The 24400-nt window shown below is 39.8% G+C and overlaps 1 protein-coding gene and 1 long non-coding RNA gene across 6 annotated transcripts in view; one reads left to right on the top strand and one right to left on the bottom strand.

Annotated features, from left to right (window-relative positions):
- Window positions 1-3943: 3943 nt before the first annotated feature.
- Window positions 3944-9861, bottom strand: LOC121292562. Its single transcript, XR_005946287.1, has 2 exons — window positions 9732-9861; window positions 3944-4190 (listed from the first exon to the last, which is right to left on the bottom strand). It is a non-coding gene; the product is annotated as an uncharacterized LOC121292562 (long non-coding RNA).
- LOC121292560 (centrosomal protein of 170 kDa protein B-like) overlaps window positions 9826-24400 on the top strand; it is a 77151-nt gene continuing 62576 nt past the window's right edge. For 2 of the 5 annotated variants that reach the window (XM_041214689.1, XM_041214686.1), the window contains exons 1-4: window positions 9827-9933; window positions 14874-15017; window positions 22684-22773; window positions 23095-23173. In XM_041214689.1, the coding sequence (XP_041070623.1) occupies window positions 14913-15017; window positions 22684-22773; window positions 23095-23173 (274 nt within the window). In that variant the 5' untranslated portion in view covers window positions 9827-9933; window positions 14874-14912. Of the gene's footprint in view, window positions 9934-12956; window positions 13036-13191; window positions 13284-14873; window positions 15018-22683; window positions 22774-23094; window positions 23174-24400 lie in introns of those variants that run through there. The other 3 variants (XM_041214690.1, XM_041214688.1, XM_041214687.1) reach the window with 3 other exon arrangements.

Below are 24400 nucleotides of genomic sequence, written 5' to 3'. Positions count from 1 at the left end.
TACTGAGATTCCTTAGCTAAAACCAATATCCATGTTTGGCATCCAACTTGGAGAAGAATTTAACTCTCATGAACCTAGGATTCAGTTCCTTCAGTGCTGGAATCTTGTGTGGGCATCTCTTTAAGGAAAAGTTTAGATGTCTCAGGTCTCGACATATCCTGATTGCATTGTCCTTCTTTAGAATGCATGTAATTGAACTACATCAATCTGTGTGGTGATACACATGGCAGATGATGCCATTGTCTTCTGTATCATCCAGCTCACACTTCAGCTTTTCTTATTTGTGAACACTGCACTTTCTGGGAGGGTCGATTGGCAGAATTGCATCTTCTCTGAGGTGTAGTACAGCACCATCTTTGAAAACTCCCATGCATCAAACCTGTCCAGGTACAATTGTTGTAGCTCCTGGACCGACTCAAGTGGGTGTTCTTGGTCCCTTCTGCTGCCATTGGTACCTTGGTGATCTCATGGATAGTCACAATGTTGAGATCCGTACATGCTGGTAGTCCTGCCACTGCTGGCCTTCTTATGTCTACCAAGTAAAAAAATTGTGATTTCCATGCTGAATTGCCATAGCTGCATTGCACTGTTACTGTACCAATGCAAGGGATTGGTGACCCGTTGTGTGCAGTCAATTTCACAAGTGTCGGTTGTACCATTGATTTCCAACAGTCCAGGTACACGTTCTTCAGGTTTCGGACTGGTAGGATATTTGCGCTAGCTCCTGTGTCAATCTTGGTCTTGAGTTTATGTTTGCCAACTTTCTTTGGGCATAAGACGTTGATAGTGACAAAAGCTTCCAGCGAGCTTACTTCATTCACGCAATGTGTTACATTGATAATGTGGAAAGTCTGTTTGTCCTCTGGTTGAAAGCTGTTCCACTCTGGGTCTCGACTTGGGTCTGTCTTGCTGTGAACTTTGTGTATCAGCTTGTGTTTGCGTAGGTCTCTGCTGTTATCATGCTGCTATTTTGCCCCCTGGCTGCATCTCTGGAGCCATAGGTGGACCCAGTGTTCTTTTGCACTCCACACCTTGCACAGATCTTGGAATGTAGGGCAGCTTCGCAGTAGCTCCAGCAGTGTTCCTGCTGTGCTCTCTCCTTTTTGCTTTTCCTCTTGTTTTATAATGTACTTTGTGCACTCCTTGCGTGCCTTCAGCACAGTATCTGGTGGGCCTTTTCTATTTTTCGTTTTGTATTTAACTCTGTACCCTCAGCTTTGTTCCACCTGCCCTTTACTTTAAGTACTGCGATCCTGAAGCAGTTGGCTACTTGCCCGTATTTGTCCAGCCCAAAGGTACTTACAGTTTGTGAAGTAAGTGAGCCTTGTTTCTTTGTCTGGAGCGCTTTTTAACCTTGTCTGCTGTTTCTCCCCTTGGTCTTCAAGCTTGTATCCTTTGTTCTGCTTTTTCACTTCAAAGAGAATAATCACTGCTGTACACCATGTAGTGATATCCTTGTGCTATCTATATGTAACACAAATGAGGTACGTGGATTCCATTTGCTTGAGGATCTCTTGTGGGGTTTATTTACAGCTAAATCAATACAAGCAGTAGAACAATCTCTAGACACATCCTGTTGTCCAGTGTACAATGCAGAGAAAGATCAGGGCTCCTGGTCACATGATGACATCCAAGCTTATCTGCATGTTGAGCTTCTTAAAGGGACATCACTCTTAAAGCAATATTACAATATTACTCACGCTGTGAGTCAACCAATCTCACTGAAACTCTTTCTCAAAAGGGTTTCCATTCTTCACCTTTGACGATCTTGGCTTGGAATTCCCTCCGAATGTCTCTCCAAATCAGATAGCTTCAATGATGGCCAAACTTGTAGGGCTTCAATGTCACCTTCCAAGATTCCATTTCCCTGGATTCCTGAGTACACTCAAGCATCAACTTACAAGCACAATTTCAAATCTTCAGCAGCGCCAAGCAGACACCATTGCTCCAAAGGGGTACCTTTGCTCCAGCGGCCCATAGCATGGAGTCACCAACCTTTGACTGACTTTATGGATCTTCCAGGCTTCTCTCAAGCCCGTTTCACTTGAAGCCTGCTCCCTGCAGCAATTTCTCTAACTTGGAGCCAGTTTCTCTGCTCCTTTCTGTTAACTTATCTGGAACCTGTTGCTGTCCCTTGTCAGTGTCCCTCAGCTGGGACATCTGCTGGCTGACTTACCAAAATACTGACTGCTCGCTGACCCTTCAACTGATCTGGTTTGGTAACCTATCAAAACATGAGTTACTAGGTAACCTTGTTACTAGGCAGGAACAAATGTAACAAGCAGTGGAGCATCCTGTACCTTAACTGTTACAATCTCCATCATCTGCTAACTTAGCTCACAGGGAACAGAAAAAAATGGATTCCATAACGGCTGTCAAAGTAGAATGAAACTTTACAGGTAAATACTTAGCAGGTCCATAAGTTGCTTAATTTGTCAGTCTAAGTTGCAAACGCCTTTGTTTAGTGTTAGTTCTATTTTCTGTTAAGTTTATCACACTTCCACTATAGGCAAGCATAATACCTAAAGCATATTTAACTATTGTACCATGATTGTTGACCCACTCATTGCTTTATGAGAAAAGGACAAACAGAATAACTTGATATATTTGATCCATTAAACATTAGTTTAACATGTTTTTACTCCGTAGAGGAAATGGGGAAACAAATCATGCTAATATCATGTTAATCAAGCTTTTTTCATGCTAATCCCCATTCTAATGCATTATTAACTACAAATTGATTATGCTATTTTAGCCAATCAGAACCATTCTTTGGCTGTAATGTGACTGACTGCTAGGTGATGATTAAACATTGAAAAAGAAAATGGGTGATGTCTTTCAGATTGATGAATGTTCGACCTAAAGTTTCCAAAGGGACAATTCTACAACTCACGTAACACAACATTTTGCATTCACCTTTAGAATGTTGATTGGTCCAGGGGAATTCCAGCTTCTTCTGACTAACCATTTTTTAAGATTTTCAGGTTACGCACTCTGATACTGAAACAAACTAATAACTTTATTTTTATTTTGTCATGGGATGTGAGTCTTGCTGCAAGGCCAACATTTGTTGCCCGTCCCTAATTGCCCTTGAGAGGGTGTTGGCAAGCTGCCTTCTTGAACCATGCGGTGCAGTCCATGTGGTGTAGGAACAACAGTTCTGTTAAGAAGGCATTTTGACCCAGGGACAGTGAAGGAATGATCCAAGTCAGGATGATGTGTGGCTTTTGGCGGGGGTGGGAGGGGTGGTGAGCTGTTGCAGGTGGTGGCGTTTCCATATACCTGCTGTCTTTGCCCTTCTAGGTGGTAGAGGTCACAGATTTGGAAGGTGCTGTCAAAGATAGCTTGAAGAGTTGCTGTAGTACATCTTGTAGATATTACACTGCTGCCACTGTCCGCTGGTGGTAGAGAGAGTGAATGATTAAGTTGGTGAATGTGCTGATGATCAAGCAGACGGTTTTGTCCTGGATGATGTTGAGCTTGTTGGACCTGCGTTCATCTGGGGAAGTGGAGAGTATTCGATCACACTTCTGACTTTGGCCTTGTAGATGCCGGACAGACTTTGGGGAGTCAGGAAATGAGTTACTCACTGCAGAATTCCCAGCCTCTGACCAGCTACTGTAGCAACAGTATTTCTATGGCTGGTCCAGTTAAGTTTCTGGTCAATGGTAACCCCCATGTATAGTATATTAAATTTGTAAATGGGTCACAGGCTGAATTTAAAAACTACAATGCAAACACTTCCTTTGTTCACACTTTTGTGTTATATTTCAATGTTAGCTTTTTGACGTTTTTGTCACAGCTCCCACCACTTCACCCAGAATATTTTCTGCAAATATTTCATCTGTCCTTTTCTCTCATTAACTGAAAATTATAAAGTGTAAAATAAAGATTTGGACAAAATAAAACATTCAGCAGTTACATTTTATCACAATAACATGTCTAACTTTATCCATTAAATTTTATTTATGTGGTTTAATACATTCATTAAAGTTTTTACTTGAAGCTGTCTGCCTCTTGCCTAGGCTTGGACTTGATATTTTCGTCCAGGTCTGTGAAATATTAACTAATGGCAGATCATCCTGTGTGCAACATTTCCCATGATGCATCAGTATTATTCAGAAGCCGAGCTTTCTTCAGCCTCCAGAAGTTTGTATTAGGAGCACTTTCCCAAATTATTTGAAGAAAATCTAGAGAACAAACAGCAAAGACTTTATTCTGGACAAAGTTTATAATGTTTCTTTTAAAAGAAATTAACTACCTGATTCCTCACCTGTAGTAGCTGATGTTTATGTTCTATACTCATCAGAAAGGTCATTGTGCTGAGAAAGATATTATTTAATTGTAATTTGAGTTAAATCTCCACAAAAAGTTGAATTTTGAAGGAAACAATTATTAATTATCGCTTGATTATCACATGTATTTTTTGACAGTTATAAAAAGTAAAACACTAATTACTGACAGTTGTGATACAGAGGGCCAGTAAAAAGGGAAATAGTATGTTCTTCCATTCTAATTTCAGTTTTTTACATTTTAAAAGATTGGTTGAACTTTGAAAAGAAAATGAGTTCTATTTATTAGTTGTTTTTACTATTAATAATTAGAATATTTACATTTTGTTACAGCTGTGATGTAGAAAGAGTGATATACATGTAGGAACACAGGGATATGCATGTAGGAACCAATTTCAGAAAACAAATTCTATGCTCACAAATAACTCTTAGAAAGTCACAAACTAGTATTGTCAAGCATTGAATCGTCTTCACCCAATGTTGTCAGATCTACGTTGTGTCTTCGTTGGACAGTGACCTGGAACCATTGAGCCAAATCACAGATCCAACTCTTAGTTGCACCAAACCTCAGGTTCATCCTCAATTGTTCTATCAAACTTCAGTTTGCCTCCATTGTGGAATAACAACACTGGACTCCTTATACTGCAATACTCTGCATTTTTCTAAAACTTCAGGACCTCACCCCCAAACCCCAGGATCCCCTCAAAGTGTCACCATTGCTTTCATAACACAGTGGTGCCCCCAAAGCGCTATTGAACTCATTCCTCCTACCTAATACTTCTAAAAACCAGCTATCTAATCCCAAATAGCAATATGGCATATAATTATGTTTGTATTCTCTCCTTTAAAAATGGTAAGGCAATTAAACTAAATATGTAGGTAAATTAATAAAAATAAAAACCAAAGAAAAAAGAGGGATGTGAAATTTAATTCTCAAAGCACCAATACAATCCCAAAATGATAATTAATAATAATAGGATTTAAGCTAGTCAATTACTTTAAACCTGTGTCCTTGATGTTATCCCTGCATTGTGTAAACAGTGTTGTAAAACAGTGAAAGCACAGACTTACAATGAGCAAGATCACTGGAGATCCATTAGTAAAGTAATAAAACTCCTCAGGTGTCAGAATTATCTCTATTACTGTAACATAAACTCAATGTAACTAAAATGGCAGCATGGCAGGTAATGGTTCATTATGTCTGGAGATGCCTGATCCAGATTCCTTTTGAGAACAGGTATTAAAAATAAAACCAGTTTTGGAAGGAACAAAGATGGGAGATTTGCAATATTTTGTGCATCAGACATATCTTAGGAGAACTCATTGTTCAAGAGTTACAAATGAGATTAACATTCAGTGATATACATTACCAATTACAATAAAAAGTCAAACTTCTAGTCAGAGACGTCACTTCATATCTTCTTAGTTATAGACAAAGATTAGTAACCTCTGTGGGAATATGAGATCTTTCAACCGCCCAGGCACATTATAGTCCAGTGTTTAAACAAAACAATACAAAATAATGCTTAACATTTCCCCTCAGGATGTCCCAAAGTGCTTTACAGCCAATGAAATACTTTTGAAATGTTAGTGACTTTTGTAATGTCAAGAAAGAAAAATGTGGTCAAAGTAATAATGTTTTGCAATCTTCAAATTTGAATTAAGACCAATGTTTCCTCTAAGCTGAGAAACCCAAAGGTTCCTGCACGACCGGCACACAAATTGTCCCCTTCAAGTTACCACACGTGCATGCCTTTGCAAATAATTTAAAGGACCCACTTAAACAAATCGGTTGTGCACTACAAAAAATATAGGGTACATTTCTCCTAGACTCCCTCCCATCAGAAAAGGGTTCTTTCTTCCCCGTCAATCCATTTCAAAAATCCTCAATCAAATCACCATTGAACCTTTTATATTCCAGGGATTACAAACCTTGTTTACTTAATCTCTTTTCATAGTCTAAGCCATGGAGCTTGGTAACATTCTGGTGAATCTGCACTGCACACCTTCCTTTCTAAGGTGCAGTGCCCAGAATTGTACATAGTACTCCAGATGTGGTTGTATCAGGGTTTTGTATAACTGTAGCAAAACTTCCTTTGCTTTATATTCTAACCAAGTAAATATAAAGACTAACATTCCACTCGCCTTCTTGATTATTGTTTGTACCTGACCACTGCACTTTAGTGACCTTTATTTACGGACCCCTAAATCTCTTTGGACCTATGCGGTATCTGGCTTCCTGCCATTTAAAAAGTACTGGGATTGACCCTTTATTGGTCCACGGTGGATGATCTCACACTTACCTGTATTGAAATCCATCTGCCACACATTTTCCCATTCATTTAATCAATCAATGTTTCTTTGTAGTTTTATGTTCCTGTCTACACTACTGAATGTACCACCAATCTTTGTGTGTTTAGCAAACATGGTAAAATAACTTTCTATTGCCTGTGTCATTAACAAATATAGTGAACACTTGAGTCCCTAGCACAGATCCTTGTGGGATACAAGTCACTTTGAGTAGATGCCTATTAGTTCTACTTACTGCATTCTACCACCTAACCAAGTCAAAAAAGTCACCTACAATTTAATGAGCTTTAACTTTAGCTGCAGTATCTTATGGCTTATCAAATGCCTTTGGGAGTCTGCATAAACCACATCTATTGACATTCCACTGTCTACTACATTAGTTACTTTCTCACAAAACCTCTGTTAGACTTGTTACATATGATCATCCTGTTGCAAATCCCAGTTGGCTCTCTATAATCAGAATACGTTTCTCTATGTGTTCAGTCACTCTGCTTTGGGCACAAATAAATTGGGCAAAATAAATTGATAAACTGGGCACAAATCATGCTTGAAATTGCACTGATTAGATTATAGCGCAAGTTTCTGCTCAGATACATTTGCAGAATCACAAACATAGGCCTGAATCTTCCGGTCAGCAACAATGCTGTGCATAGCACACAATGGATACAAAATTGGCTGAAGGACAGGAAACAGAGTGTAATGGTTAATGGGTATTTTTCAGCTGGAAGATGGTTTGTAGTGGAGTGCCCCAGGGGTCAGTATTGGGACCCTTGCTTTTCCTGATACATATATTTAATGATCTAGATCTTGGTGAGCAGGGAACAGTTTCAAAGTTTGCAGATGACACAAAACTTGGGAGAACTGTAAACTGTGAGGAGGACAGTATAGAACTTCAAAAGGACATTAACACATTGGTGGAGTGAGCAGACAGTGGCAGATGAAGTTCAACGTGGAGAAGTGTGAGGTGATACACTTTGGTATGAAGAACATGGAGAGACAGTATAAAATAAAGGATACTATTCTAAAGAGCATGCAGGAGCAGAGAGACCTGGATGTATAGTACATAAGTCATTAAAGGTGTCAGGTCAGATAGATGGCGCTGTTTCTAAAGCATACAGTATTCTAGGCTTCATTAATAGGGGCATAGAGTACAAGAGCAGGGAGGTTATGATGAACTTATATAAAACACTGGTTAGACCTCAGCTGGAGATCTGGGCACCACACTATAGGAAGGATATGAACGTATTGGAGAGGGTGCTAGGAGGTTTATGAGAATGGCTCCAGAGTTGAGACACTTCAGTTATGAGGAAAGATCGGAGAAGTTGGGACTGTTTTCCTTGGAGAGGAGAAAGCTAAGAGGAGACTCGATAGAAGTTTTCAAAATCATGAGGGGTCTGGACAGAGTAGATAGGGAGAAACTGTTCCCGCTCATAAATGGATCGAGAACCAGAAGGCACAGTTTTAAGTTTTGCAAAAGAAGCAAATGCGAGGTGAGAAAATGTGTTTTTCACACAGCGAGCATTTAGGGTTTGGAATGCACTGCCTGGCAGTGTGGTGGAGGCAGGTTCAACTAAAGCCTTCAAGAGGGCATTGGATGATTAGTTAAATAGAAACAATGTGTAGGGTTACAGGGAAAAGGCAGGAGATTGGCACTAAGTTAAAATGCTCAGAGAGCTGGTGCAGACAGGATGGGGTGAATGGCCTCCTTCTGCACTGTAACAACCCTGTAATTCTGTGATTCATTGCCGCTGCCCACGAAGATTTTCTTGACCCAATGCTACTCCGCATTGCTGAAGAAGAAATGTGCTGCATCTCCCGTTTAACTCCAGCAAGTGGAGTAGAGTTGAGGGAACAAGAGGACATGTCCCCTTTTTATGGCACTAGCTGGTGTGTTCTGGCAAGTACTTAAAAATCCAGTGTTATAATGAACGAGTGTGGGTTAGTGAATGGATCAGTGAATGGTTGAGTGGGTGACTTCTTGAATGGATGAGTGAATAGGTGAGGCGGGTAGGTGGGTGAGTACATGGGTAGGTGGTTGAATTGGTGATGTGGGTAGGTGGGATAAATGTTTAAAATCTCTTAACATTTCTTGGGTAACTATCAAAGTAAGTGGCGTGGATTTAGCCCAAGTCTCTGACCCTAGCTCAGAATTGGAGACACTCATGCAGGGTCCCAGGCAGCAAAGAATTGCCCATCAGAAGTTTAAACTTCCCCGGCAATCCCTATGTAGGTCTGTGTATCAGGCCTTCCACTAGGTCCTGACGGGCATCTATTGTCGTCCGGAGACTGGAAAATTTGGGCCATAAAATTTGCCATGAACCAGTGCAATCGGTCAATGTAATAGAATGTACTGTAATTGTTTGAATGTTTTCCTTTATATTAAAAATATGCATTGATGTATTTAGTAGTGGTAATCCAGTTCCCTTTAATACAGCTGAAAATAGGTTTATTACAAAAATAATGAGTGCTTAATCCTCCAATTGTAATTAACCTGATTTAAACATGACTGAAAATGGCTTAAAAGCTATACTGAATCATTTTCTCGTTTCATTGGTGCACACTAACCGGTTTCTTAGTAATTAAAATATTTTAATACGTAAAGGCTTTAAAAATGTGCCTGTTGATACATGGGCGCTAAATAAAACGAGGTCAACTTGAAGGCAAAACAAAAATGAAAATACCTGATTCAACAGAATTAAGTATTTTGAAGACCCTCCTCGAATGGCTGCAATCATCAGAAACTCACCATTCCTCACTGTTTTAATATGGGGGCGCGGCCAGTTTCAGGTAAAACGATTTTAAAACCAGGATCAAGGATCGGAGAAACTCAATTTATGGTTAATATACGTTACGCTTGAGTTTCCGCATTTTTTGCGCTAACGGAAACTCTAATACTCTGCCTTTAATTATAGATTCCAATAATTTCCCCACAGCAGGTGTCAGACTAATAAGTCTATAATTTCCTGGTTTCGCTTTCACACACCTTTCTTAAACAACTGAGTTAGATGTTGGGGGAAGGATTCACCGCACGGAAAAGTTGGAAAAGTATTGTTTCAAAATACCTGGGATAAATATTCATTAAAATAAACCTATCGCCCCCGCCCGCCCGCTTCCAGGTGGGATGCTTACACAAGGAAAGCCTCTGCTGAAGTCTTGAATGAGAATACTGTTCGCCTTCCACTCTCTCCCTGCGACGCAGGCCGCTCCCATTTTAATGTACAACTGGGTGGAACTTCATTAGATCATCACAAGAAAACTGGTTCCACAAAAAAGTCATTCCTAGGCCAACAATTTTAACACAGAGAAAAACGATTACCGAGCTTCGAGGCTGGTAAGTGTATCCGTTTACAAGACGGAATATTTCATGACGGTGTATTTCACTACACGACCCCCACCCCCATTTCAGGGAATCGTTTGGAATTCTCGCGCTTGCTTGAAGTTGACTTCGGTTTTCTTATACTTGCGTGAAGACAGACATCTGTCTGCATCGGCTTCTTAACCAGCACTTCCTGTCACTAGGCAAGCCATTGATTGCAGAGTAGCACATGTTGAAGCCAGCGTCTATGCCAAAGGTCTAGTTTTTCATGGTATTCTGAAACAGTGGCCTCAAAACACTTACATTTTGAAAACCTTAATTTCAGGGTAGAATTTATTTTAAGGCAACCAATGTGCTGCGCGGAACAAGATGCGTCAGTTCCAACATTTTGTATGGGAAACCTCTGTCTGTTCTTAAGAGAACATTGTGCAATTATAAAAATAAAATACTGCGGATGCTGAAAATCTGAAATAAAAACAGAAGATGTTGGAAAAACTCAGCAGGTCTTGGCAGCATCTGTGGGGAGAAAAACAGTTAACGTTTCGGAAGAAGAGCCGTATTGGTCCTGAGACGTTAACCGTTTTCCAATCCACAGATGCCGTCAGATCTGCTGAGTTTTTTCCAGCATTTATATTGTGGAATTGTAATTGTTATTACACCGACCTGAGGACTTCAGGTGGGGGGAATAACCCGTGAAAGTTATTATGTCAAACTTGTGACTTGACACTATTTATTAGGGATAGTTAGTTAAATAATTCATACTCTATCATTGGAATTAGAAGTTTTCATATATACTTCATGATATACAACGCCTCACCTCTGATATAATACACACCCGATGAGGTATGAATGTGATCATCTCACCTTTGTGTGTACAGTATCAGAAAGTTACCAAGCTGTAACATAAATAGAAGGTACTCTGGCGATTAAAGCCAAAGTTAAACAATCTAACCGACGGAAGGTTTCCAGTTTATCCAAGTTCAGTTTGGTCAGTAGTTGTATTGGGGAATGAGGCACAACGAGGTTTGGGGCACTGATGCAGAAAAACAAGTAGACCTGGTAGTTTTTATTCTCATGTTTCGAATACATTCAACGGACGATAGAATGTATAAAATACAACATGAGTATAGTATTTTTTCAGGTCAGAGAAAATATAATCAACTTTCAGCATACGCGTGGACTTTGTCATGATTTCTAAGTGGCTTGCTTAATCGAGTTGGCTCAAACAAGATAGATCTAACTCGTGTTTTTTTAAAAACAAAACAACCAACTATAAAAACACTCTATCCTTTCAGATGCTATTGGGTATGACATGTATTTTAGTCAGAAATAAAAATACCTGGAAAAACTCAGCAGGTCTGACAGCATCTGTGGAGAGGAACACAGTTAACGTTTGGAGTCTGTATGACTCTTCAGCAGAACTAAGTGAAAATAGGAAAGAGGTGAAATATAAGCTGGTTTAAGAGTGGGTGGGTGGGACAGGTAGTGCTGGATAGAGGGCCAGTGATAGGTGGAGATAGCCAAAAGATATCATAGACAGAAGGACAAAGGGGTATTGAAGGTGGTGATATTAGCTAAGAAATGTGCTGATGGTGACATTAAGGGTAGAAAGCAGGACGAGCAAGGTACAAATAGCCCTAGTGGTGGGGTGGGGTGAAGGGAAGGGATTGAAATAGGCTAAAAGGATAAAACAATGAATGGAAATACACTTAAAAATAAAGGAAATAGGTGGGAAAAGAAAAATCTATATAAATTATTGGGAAAAAAGGGGATCAGAAAGGGGGTGGGGATGGAGGAGAGAGTTCATGATCTTTGATTGTTGATCTCAATATTCAGTCCAGAAGGCTAAATACTCCTTTCAGGTGAAACAGTGCTTCACTTGCACTTCCCTCAATTTAGTCTACTGCATTTGTTGCTCCCAATGCGGTTTCCTCTACATTGGAGAGACCATATGCAGACTGGGTGGCCGCTTTGCGGAACACCTTTGGTCTGTCCGCAAGCATGACCCAGACCACCCTGTCGCTTGCCATTTCAACACTCCGCCCTGCTCTCACGCATGCCCACATGTCCGTCCTTGGCCTGCTGCATTGTTCCAGTGAAGCTCAACGCAAACTGGAGGAACAGCACCTTCCGACTAGGCACTTTACAGCCTTGCGGACAGAATATTGAGTTCAACAATTTTAGATGATGAACTCTCTCCTCCATCCCCACCCCCTTTCCGATCACCCTTTTTTCCAATAATTTATATAGATTTTTCTTTTCCCACCTATTTCCATTATTTTTAAATATATTTCCATCCATTGTTTTATCTCTACCTTTTAGCCTATTTCCATCCCTTCACCCCACCCAGGGATATCTGTACCTTGCTCGTCCTGCTTTCTACCCTTAATGTCACATATTAGCACATTCCTTAGATAATATCACCACCGTCAACACCTCTTTGTCCTTTTGACTATGACATCTTTTGGTTATCTCCACCTATCACTGGCCCACTATCCAGCCCTACCCCTCCTCACCTTAAACCAGCTTATTTCACCTCTTTTCTATTTTTACTTAGTTCTGTTGAAGAGTCATACGGACTCGAAACGTTAACTGTGTTCCTCTCTGTAGATGCTGTCAGACCTGCTGAGTTTTTCCAGGTATTTTTATTTTGGATTTCCAGCATCCGCAGTTTTTTGCATTTATCTATGTGTATTTTAGTGTCGGTTGAAGATTTGCACCGTTAGCAATGTTGCTTTGGCGTTAGTTTTATAACTTCAATCTCTGCGTTCTGACCTTATTCGCTGAACTGGAGTAATAAATTATTGAGGATTGATGTGACATCTCGCCACAGCAATGTCTGCTGCCTTTGGACAGACCTCCTTTCATTGCCAACGTAAACATTGGGGACTGCGCAGAATGGAACTATTCCCAGGAGTGTTCGCTGAATTGTATTCGGGCTTGGTGTTAGCCAGTATAATTATGCGTACGTGAACACACTGGTTGGAGGGCAAAGTCCAACAACAGAAACAGCATCATACATACACTTTACTCAGTGATCAGGCATGACCAAGGAGGTGTTGTGTGGGGAGTTACGCTCGTGTGTGGCTTCCCTGGCGCTCTTACCTTACACAGCAGGTAAATGTGAGCATTATTCAGGCAGTTTACACGACAGCAGTGAGGCCCGGGCTGGCCAGCTTCCTTTTGCACCCCCCCCCCCCCCCTCCCAAGCAGCCTGTGTGTAAATGCGGGGCTGGCTGCGGGGATCAGGTGCTGGGCTGTGCGGGACAGGCTGACGTCAGGAAGCTGGGGAGGGAGCCGGGGGATGTGGCACTTGCTGCAGGCGGTAGCGGGGAGCGGCGTCTGTGGCTGATCTCCGTGTGAAGGTGAGCGCCGGTTACCGCTGCTACCGCCGCCCAGAGCCCAGCCCAACTCGGCCCGGCCTCCATCCATCCATCCATCCATCCATCCCTCCCTCCATCCATCCCTCCCCCGTGTGGCTGGCGGGCGGGCGGTGGCGGGGCCGGTTCCCCGGGTCGGGGCCGCTCGCAGTCCGTCGGTGCTGCCGATTGCCGCAGCTTCGGCCCTGGCGCGGCTTTCTCCCAGTCGCTGGTGCCGGGCAGGCGGCCGCCTGGTTCAAACCGGGCACCGGCTCCCGGCTCCCGGGCCTGGGATCCAGCATCACCTGTCAGCCGGGGCCGCCTCCATTCAGTGCGGGGGCTCGGCCCGTGTGAAGCGGCGTCTCTTGTCGAGTGACGGTTAATTCTTCTTCTTGTTATTGTCTGAACGGCGAAGGCCATTTATTGCTCTGTTCGTACATCTAATTATTTTAATGTTTAGTGAAAGATCGTCGTGCAGAAAAGACGACAGGGAACCTGAGATTGCAGGTTTTGCTGCGGTTTATTCAGGAGGGTTTGGATTTTTCATTTGTATTTTTGAAACGGTCCCATCTTTAGATTTTTTTAAAAAAAAATATATATATTCATGTATTAAATGAAACTTTAATTTAGCAATATTCTCGCGAGAATTATATTTGCCGGAAGATTTTCATATTAATCCATAGGTTTTGCGGCGTTATCCAGTCACACATTTCCTTTTAGTCTTGATTTAAACATAATAAGCAATATATACAGGGTATTCATCCAGTGAGAGATCTTATTGTGTATCATATATGAGAGATTTGTCGATTTTTTTGTTTACAAGCTTAATTTTCAACCCCACTTTTATTCAAAAAACACCTAAAATAGCTTGAATAAGAAATGTGTTTTTTACAAAAACTATAAAGCCAAATACCAGCATCACATTTTCTTTGGAGCTTTGAATAATTTAGTGGTGAGCTGCAGTTTTCCATCTGCTACGGCTGGTTTTATTTTAGTTGCATGTGGCATATAACTGAAAAAAAGAATCTGGGTGGGAACCCAAGAGGGTGACCTATTTTAATGCTATGAATACAGTACTTGCATGTGCTGTGGATAGTCAAAGCACAAATGTTCCAATACTTGTGTTCACCACGACATCAGCTACTTGTAAAAAGTACTGAAAATTGCCCCACAAATTTCAATGGAAATATATGCTATATGATTTCAAGTGAACCCTGGAAGATAATGTTCTGTATGTAATCATTCCCAGGTATCAAATATTATACACCTGGTTACAATTATATAAATGATGCAATTAGAAATTTAATTTTAAGAACAGTAGAAGGGTTTCTTTTAGTCAGTTTGAAAAGACTGTTTTATAATTAGCGAATGCTCATATTTTGACCAACATGTTTAGCGTTGTGAACAGTGTAAATAATAGAAAATCTTGAATGAAACATTAACTGCAATTAATTCCTGTTGCTCATTACTTCAGCATTTCACAAGGACAATAGTTTCCTCTTTCTCCCTTTGCCTCAATTGTTATTTTAAACCATAAACTCCAAGAAATAAATATGGCAAATTACTAATATCTGTTGTGTTTTGCTCTTTGTTTAGAATGTTAAATTGTGGAAATTAGTTTCTAAGACAGCAGGAATGAGTGTGACGTCTTGGTTCCTGGTGAGCAGCTGTGGCTCTCGCCACCGACTCCCTAAAGAGATGATTTTTGTTGGACGAGAAGACTGTGAACTAATGCTTCAGGTAAATCATTTGAGTCATCAGGTGCAAAAATTGCAACAATAATCTGCAGAGAGAGTACAAATAAACACACTGCAAACACAAATTTTATGCTCATTTAGAAATAATGAATATTATTTGTGAAGCTGTGGATGGAGACCTACTCCCCTGTCTTCACTAATATTGCAAAGAGGTGCATCCATGCTCTTAACCTGACTTAGCCCTCTTCTGTTTCCTTTTATTATTACTTAAGACTTAGACATACTGCTGCATGTAGTAAAGATTGCAGTTTACATTAAAGTTCTGTTTAATAAAATAATATTGTAGCAATGATGGTTGTTTTAAACTTTTCAATGTAAGGTGAGAATATATGTTTCTGGATGAATTTGCAAATAGATTTCACACTGCAGCCTTCAATACAACCAGAATGCTGAGAGGGAATGGCTGTATGCTATTTCAATACATTTAACAGAACCTGTGCTGGCTTGAAATCAAAAGAGAAGAATATTGTATCTTCAACTCTTCATGATTGTTTTTATTGGCAGAAATATCAAATAATAACAAGGGGTCAATATCTTTGTACACCAGGTTGAGGCCTGTTATTTACCAAAACTGAAAATGAGCTTGCTGTGCTGTTTTAATAGAACATGACTACCTGCCCTGACTCTCTCTCACTTTGGTGAATTACATCAAAAGTAGTATTATAATTGAGTATGTGTATTTCCAAGGTGATGAATTGTAGGATATGATTGGGGAAAACATAGGATTACAAGGAAGGTAAAAATTTCTTTTTGAAAGTCCAGTATGGAGCATAAAGTATGTTGCATGGCCAAAATCTATTTATGCCTATTAAAACAATGAAGCTTCTGCTGATAGCAAGGCTGAGTAAGTGCTGTTTTGTAAGAACTATGTATCATGTAAAGTAGAATGTAGATATGTATTCCTTTGATGTCCATAAAGTGTAATTGCTCTGAATTCTTGTAACACATTGGATGCATTATTTGACCAGTATGTTCTTAGATACAGGCAGCCGAAACAACATTTTAAGTTGTTTTGCATCTGTAACAAAGAGCAGCAAGTGCAAAGGGTAGAATGTGTCAATTATAAGAATCATTTTTGAACATTTATTTTTAGTTTTTAAAACTTTCATCTCTATGGCCTGCTGTACTATTGATGAGCACCTGAGATGTCCATTCTACTTTGGATGTATCATGTGCATGCTTGTTGTCTTGCCATATGTATATATATATAAAAAAAAAATAAGAGGTAAGTAAACCAACTGTTTCCATAGTTCAGAGAAACTTCCCACCATTAGACATTGACTTCAGGAGCCACTTTTTATATTTTTAACTAAAATTGATCTGAGGACCTGCCTCGATGATCAATTAGAAGCTAACTTTTCAAAGGTACATAAAAAGTTCCACACAATTGTGTGAAACCGAACATTGTATGTTACATGGTATAATGATCATATCCATATTTAACAGCATATTCTCCAGTTCAGCATGAAGAGCATCACAAGGTGTTTACAGTTTTTTTGTAATGATGCGGCAATTTATTGTGGAGCAACAAATGGGCAATAATATAAAAGCAAAGTATTGTGGATGCTGGGAATCTGAAACAAAAACAAAAATTGCTGGAAAAACTCAGCAGGTCTGACAGCATCTGTGGAAAGGAAGACAGAGTTAACGTTTCGAGTCCATATGACTCTTCATCAGAACTAAAGAGGAATAAGAAATGAGGTGAAATATAAGCTGTTTAAGGGGGGTGGGACAGGTGGAGCTGGAGAGAGGGCCCTTGATAGGTGGAGGCAAAGGAGAGATTGCCAAAGATGTCAAAAACAAAAGGACAAAGGTGTGTTGACGGTGGTAATATTAGCTAAAGGATGTGCTAATGGTGACATTAAGGGTAGAAAGCAGGATGAACAAGTGACAGATGGCCCTAGTGGGGGTGGGGTGCGGGGAAGGGATCGAAATAGGCTAAAAGGTGGAGATAAAACAATGGATGGAAATAAATTTAAATAATAAAAGAAATAGGTGGGAAAATAAAAAAAAATTATTAGAAAAAGGGGGTGAGGATGGAGGAGAGAGTTCATGATCTGAAACAAAAACAGAATTACCTGGAAAAACTCAGCAGGTCTGGCAGCATCGGCGGAGAAGAAAAGAGTCGACGTTTCGAGTCCTCATGACCCTTCGACAGAACTTCACGATCTGAAGTTGTTGAACTCAATATTCACTTCAGAAGGCTGTAAAGTGCCTAATTGGAAGATGAGGTGCTGTTCCTCCAGTTTGCGTTGAGCTTCACTAGAAGATTGCAGTAGGCCAAGGACGGACATGTGGGCATGAGAGCAGGGCGGTGTGTTGAAATGGCAAGCGACAGGAAGGTCTGGGTCATGCTTGTGGACAGACTGAAGGTGTTCCACAAAGCGGTCACCCAGTCTGCGTTTGGTCTCTCCAGTGTAGAGGAGACCGCATTGGGAGCAGCGAATGCAGTAGGCTAAATTGAGGGAAGTGCAAGTGAAGTGCTGCTTCACATGAAAGGGGTTTTGGGCCCTTGGACGGTGAGGAGGGGCGAAGTAAAGGGGCAGGTGTTGCACCTTCTGCGGTTGCATGGGAAGGTGCTGTGATTGGAGGTTGAGGTATTGGGGACAATAATTTTTGTATGCTTTTGTTGAATGCTTTACCAAGTAATGGCAAAGAGTAAAAGAATGTGAAATACTTATTAGTAGTGTACGATGAGGGCTGAAATGAAATCTGTGCTAAGAATGTGAATTGCTTTGCTTCATTATATGTCAGCCTCAGAAGAGTGCCCTCCCCGGCACCATTTTATTTCCCACACCAACCATCCTTGTGATCTCAGTGGGACTGCTGTTTTTTTTTGCTGTTGAGACACTTCTGTTGGGAACTGGATTGAGACTGCTCAAACTTGAGTTATGTCAGACTTTTTCAGGCATCAAAGAGAGGCATTAAATTTTAATACCATTAGTTTGGGCTGAATTCAATTTGAGGTCCCAGAAGTAAATGCCGTTCTGATGTGCATCTGGGTTCTTAAGCCCATTGCTACATTTTAATGGTAAATTAAAAATACATCCCAAATACTAAGTGATAATGTAAACATTCAAGCATGTATTGTGCTTGAATAGAAGACATCAAAGCCCTAGATTCTGCTTCCCATTAGAATCTGCTCTAGGTTTCTTATTCCTGTACCAAACATATACGAGATACGTTTGTTCCATCTTTGTTGTTAGCTTAAAAATATAAGTGCTTTAGTATGCTCACAAATTAATTTTATTGGATGCCTGGTAGTATGTTGTATTATATATTGGCTGAGTGTTTTGGTCATGATGGAAGTGAATTATAAGAGACAGTCAAATTAGCAAAATTATAGAAATACCCTGAGACAACGATTGTATAATTGGCATCCCATAAATTATTGCTCAGTAGAGTTGATTCCTACGTTGGAAATGAGAAAGCTGTCCAGGAAATCTGGCCCAATTGAATCAAATTTAAGTTCAATTCAGTTTAATCAAACATTTTGTTGTAGCCTTCAACAATTATTTAGTTTTACAATTATGTTTTTATGTACGTCTAAGATTTGAATTCTAGTGTGGATCTCATTTGAGCACTACCATCAAAGTAGCAGAATAAGTCATCCCTTCTATTATGATGCTTGTTCTTTTGGGAGGTCGCATGGAGAACAGCCCAAATTCCGAACCCTTTTACATTGAAAAATTGTGCCAAGAGTTGCAAAAATGCAGATATCTTTAGCAGTAGTTAATCTCAAATTCTCAAAAGCAGAAGTGACTTAACTTTTAATTCAGACCTGCCACCTAGATTGCAGGGTTCTTAGAAGTCCAGTGGAAGCCAACTTGTAATTAGTGAGTTTGACATCATTAGGAGCATAATTCCAGTATGATTGAGCCAAGTTTTAAACAATTTCTAGGAGTTGGTTGGATCTCTCTCTCAGGAGTACTTTAAATGAACTGTACTTAAGTTTATAATTGAAAGCAGGAATACCTAGCTATACTCTGAGAAATCACCAGTTCCTAATTCAACATTTTTTTTCATTTCTGGCATGTGGGCTGTGTTGGCTAGGCCAACATTTATTACTCATCCCTAATTGCCCTTGAGAAGGTGGTGGTGAGCTGTCATCTTGAACCGCTGCAGTCCCTGTGTGTAGGTACACCCAGAGTGCTGTTAAGAAGGGAGTTCCAGGATTTTGACCCAGTGTTAGTGAAGGAACGGCAATATATTTCCAAATCAGCATGGTGAGTAGCTTGGAGGAGAACTTCCAGGTGGTGGTGTTCCCATGTTATCTGCTGCCCTTCTAGATTGTAGGGCGAGTTTAGAAGGTGCTGTCTAAGGAGCCTTGGTGAGTTCCTGCAGTGCATCTTGTAGATCCTACACACACTACTGCCACTGTGCATCGTTGGTGAAGGAGTGAATGTTTATGGATGGGGTGCCAATCATTTGGGCTGTTTTGCCCTGGATAGTGTCAAGCTTCTTGAGTGTTGTTGGAGCTGCACTCACCGAGGCAAGTGGAGAGTATTCCATCACATTCCTGACTTGTACATTATAGATGGTGGTTAGGCTTTGGGGAATCACGAGGTGAGTTACTTACTGCAGGATTCCTAGCCTACGACCTGTTCTTGTAGCCACAGTATTTATATGGCTAGTCCAGTTCAGTCTCCGGTCAATGGTAACCCCCAGGATATTGATCATGGGGCATTCAACAATGGTAATGCCATTGAATGTCAAGGGGCAATGGTTAGATTCTCCCTTGTTGAGATGGTCATTGCTTGGCACTTGTTTGTTGTGAATGTTACTTGCCACTTGTCAGCCCAAGCCTGAATGTTGTCCAGGCCTTGCTGCATTTGCACATGGACTGCTTCAGTATCTGAGGAGTCGCAAATGGTGCTGAACATTTTGCAATCATCAGCAAACATCCCCACTTCTGCCCTTGTGATAGATGGAATGTCATTGATGGAAGCAGCTGAAGATGGTTGGGCCTAGGACACTGTCCTGAGGAACTCTTGCAGTGATGTTCTGGAACTGAGATGGTTGACCCCCAACAACCACAACCATATTCCTTTGTGCTAGCTATGACTCCAGCCAATGGAGAGCTTTCCCCCTGATTCCCATTGACTCCAGTTTTGTTAGGGCTCCTTGATATCACACTCAGTAACATGCTGCCATGATATCAAGGGCAGTTACTTTCACCTCATACATAACGTACATAAAGTTTAGCAGGTGCATGCAAAGCTTTGTAGGATTGAGGTTTCTTCAAGCTGCAATGTCTGAATTGTAGCTAGGCATGATAAATATGGTGCTTCTGTTGCAAATTGCGATTGTAACTATCAATAGGTATAACACAACCTATTGTAGTTATCATTTGCTATGACTTAAATTTCACTCCATTCCAGTGAAATAAAACTCCTCTGAGTCATTTATTTTTTTCTGTATTGAGTCATTTGCAGAAGCATTTTCCTAGAAAATTTTCTGGTTTATAATTTTGCACTGGTGTTGTTACTTCTCATCTTGCCTACAGAAAATATTGTTGAATTTTATGTTCTGTTCTCTCCTCATCATTTAAGTGCTGCTTATTTTTTGATAGCCTCTCACTTGTAATTGTCATATAAATGAATAATTGCACACGTCACCATTTAGAGTCTCACTATTAAATATTAGATGATTTAGTTTTGGTCTTTGTCTCTTGAGTTGAATGTTTTAAGTTTAAATAGTAAGTGTGGGTGATCTTATCATGGGATCTCTATGGGAGCAGATGCAAGGATGATGAATGAATATCTGACACAATGCTGTGTGTTTTAGTTGTTTATGCAAGATTTCCTCACCAGGGCAGCAACTTCTCCAAGCCAGTTCTGCAAGTCTCAGAAATGCTCCTTGTTAACAAAAGTATTGAAAATATCAACAAGGAAAAAATGCAGATTGAATTTCATTTTTAACTGGGCTCTATGGCCACTGTCCACTTGAAGCAATAATTAATGATGGCTGGTAAGACAGGTAAAATACTAACAAAATAAAAATTTTTTGGCGTTCCATCACCACTAAGTCCAGGGGATAGCTTAAGCTTGAAATTAAATCAGGAGTTAGGGATAACTGTTTATGAAAACTGTTTTGAAGAAGGGTATAAATCTGAAATGTCAGCTATATGTTGTCTCTACAGAAACTATTTGAACTATGTTTCCATCTTATTCTGATTTTCTTTACATTCTTTCTGGGGTCTCAGAAAATAGAAGTTGTGTAAAAGATATTTCCCTCATTTTCCCACTTATCGCATGTTATTTCTTTCTCCTGCATCTCTGTCACCCTGCAACTCTCAATTGTCCTTATTCTGCTCTCTCTCTTCCCTCCACACTCTCCCTCTCTGCCCCCATCCACTTTTTCTGTCTATCTCCTCCTTTGCATTTATCTTTTCTCTGTGCCTACTGTCACCCTGGAACATGCTCTGTTGTCCCCCTCCCAATCCTCTCTCTATCTCTTCCCCCCCCGCAAAAAAACCATTCTTCCTCTGTACTCTTCTACTCTTCTCCCCTCTCAGGGGTGGATCTGAGTGAGGTATTTGAAGGAGAATAGAAGGTGCCACAGGAATATGGCGAAAGCAAAAGGAGGGAGAGAAAGGAAAGAAAAGGAAAATAAAAACTTGTGTTTATAGAGAACCTTTATAACCAACGAGGAACTGTTGTAACGTAGGACAAAACACCAAATAATTTGCTCACTGTAAGGTCCCACAGCTAGCAAAATGATAGTGTGCAGTTCGGTGTTAGGTAAGGGATAAAGATTGGCAAGGAGACAGAGGAAAATTTCCCTGCTCCTCTTTAAAATAGTACCATGAGATCTTTTACATCCATTTGTGAGGGCAGAAGGGGCTTGGTTTAATGTCTCATCCAAAAGTTGGCACCTCTTGATAGTGTGACATTCTCTCAGTACTGCACTGGATTATCAGCGATTAGGATAGGTTTTGCTGTCTATTAATTTTTTGAAGCTTCCTGGCATAACCTTTGATCTCCCACATTTTGCGTTGCACTCCTCTAATGTTGGATGACTATCCTATTGGAAACATCATTGCACAACAAATTATACTGGAAATAATAACTTTGTATCTTGGAGATTGGCTGTAAGCAATTATAAATTGAGATGGAATTTGATTTGCAGAAATAAAAAGAAACAGTGTGACTGTTGGGGATAAAATATACATAGAAAATGCTAACAGGCCATTTAGCCTGAAAGGGAAATTAATGGTTGACATTACAGATTTTGATGAAAGTTTTACTTTAAAAAGTTAACCTACCTTTTTCTCTAAGCTGCTGATTGGCTTCTGTACACTTTATTTTTATTTTGGCAAGTTGACCTTCAGTATTGTGTAAACAGTACATCTAACAGTCAAGCATTGACGGATTAAATGTATATGCTAATCTGTGATCCCAGTTCCCAGTTGCACTTTAACATTAAGCCGCAATTTTAATGTATTTATGGTACGTGGTGTTAACTGGCAATTGTGTAACAAATGAGAGTTGTTTGTACATAAGATGCACACACTACGTACGTTTTTTGATTGTGGACGCTTAAAATCCAGGTAAAGTAGTTATGTTAGACTGGAACCAATTAGCACTGTATTGAAAGCAGTTGTCTCCTTCTGAACAGCTTAGAATTCATTATATGTGTTCTCCTAGTCTCGCAGCGTAGACAAGCAGCATGCAGTAATCAACTATGATACAGCTACAGATGAACACCGGGTAAAGGACCTTGGAAGTCTGAATGGGGTATGTAGGGAGACAATAAAGCTACTGTTTTACACTGTACACATATTCATGTTAATACAGTTCACTGTGTTAGGAAAAAATATTTCATTTGACTAGATGGGTTTTTGTACTATAAGCTCTGCTGTTAGTTCAGAAACTACTATGACACTATTCTAATTTTTTCATTTGTAAGAAGTTTTTTAATTGGAAACTTCTTTATATCACTTCTTTATATCATTGTTTATTTTGATTTAATAGAACAGTCTGGAAGTGGCTTAACCTTTTGAATTTAAAACCTTCCAATGCACTTTAAGTTTTATACCAGCATTTCTCTTCCTGCAGACATTTGTGAATGATGTAAGGATTCCTGACCAGATGTACATAACACTAAAAGTAAATGACACTGTTCGTTTTGGATATGATATCCTTTCATTTTAATCTCATTGATCTATTTGAAGCCTTTGCTGGGGTTATAATTATTTTGTGTCCTTTTAATGTTTATAAATCAATCCATTGCCAAATGATGGAAGTGGAACTTGGAGGAACAATGTAAAATTCTACTTAATGGTGAAAAGATTCACTGTTTTGCATTACACATTAGTCTTTAGTTTTTAATATGGAATATATTGAGCTCTACAATGTTTTAGGATCCTTACTCTTGTATTCCGTTGCAGATCTGATTTTGTTTTACTTGTATTAGTCCACTGTGCTTATCATTTCCTTTTTCATAAAATCCTTATCTTGTAAAATTACTGATATGTTTAATATGTGACTAACCAGATTTATGCAAGTGGCATATCTGACAGGGAAATCCAATAATTTGAGTATTTTGTCAATGGAATCATTTTTGATTACAATACTGTTAATGTAGTTCACTTCAGGCTGTTTCTGTTGGTTGGTCTTTGCAATGTCAGCTACATAACTAAGTCATTACAGCTATGGAACAAAGGCTGTTTCTGCCATGAGATCGGGAGAACCTCCAAGGAAATTCTACCTCATTTAAAAATGTGGGAACTAAAGGTGAAATATGCTCTCCCCATTTCAACTTTTGATTGCAAATGCATTGATTGATTTTAAAAACAGTCTTGAGTACAAACATCCATGAAATTGTCAATCTAGTGCTTGGCTGCAGTATAAAATGCAAATAAGGTGCATAATCAGAGGGGTGGCATGCAAATCAATATAATTATATAGGTTTTGTGCAAGGGATTGGCCAGACTCTATGGAACACTACTTGACTGACATTTAAATATCAAAGCCCTATGTTTATGAGAGAAGCTTGAGAGATTTGTGTCTTTTTAAAGATTCGAGATTTTGATGGGAAATAACAAAGTTGATCCAGGAAAATTACTCACAATGTAGAAGGGTTTATTCATTGCAATTGTTAGTGACAATTTAGGAGACTAAAGGTTTGCAGGGGCAGCAGGGTAGTACTGAAAACTGTTATTCATCTTTTTGAAATGTGTGCCCGTGAGGTACAGGTTTTCAATCTAAATGAATGATTTATGTGGCTTCAGGAAGTAATAATGGAAATGCCTTTTGTGTGTCTGAGCTCTGGCACTGTTGGATAGCTTTTGTTCACAGGAAAGTGACAAAAATCCAGCGATTTGATAGATTTGAATTAATACCTTTTCAACAGTAGCCTGAT

The sequence above is a fragment of the Carcharodon carcharias genome, chromosome 20, assembly GCF_017639515.1.
Source record: "Carcharodon carcharias isolate sCarCar2 chromosome 20, sCarCar2.pri, whole genome shotgun sequence".
NCBI lineage: Eukaryota > Metazoa > Chordata > Chondrichthyes > Lamniformes > Lamnidae > Carcharodon > Carcharodon carcharias.
The sequence above is the reverse complement of the archived record's forward strand: the minus strand, read 5'-3'. Positions and strand labels throughout refer to the sequence as shown.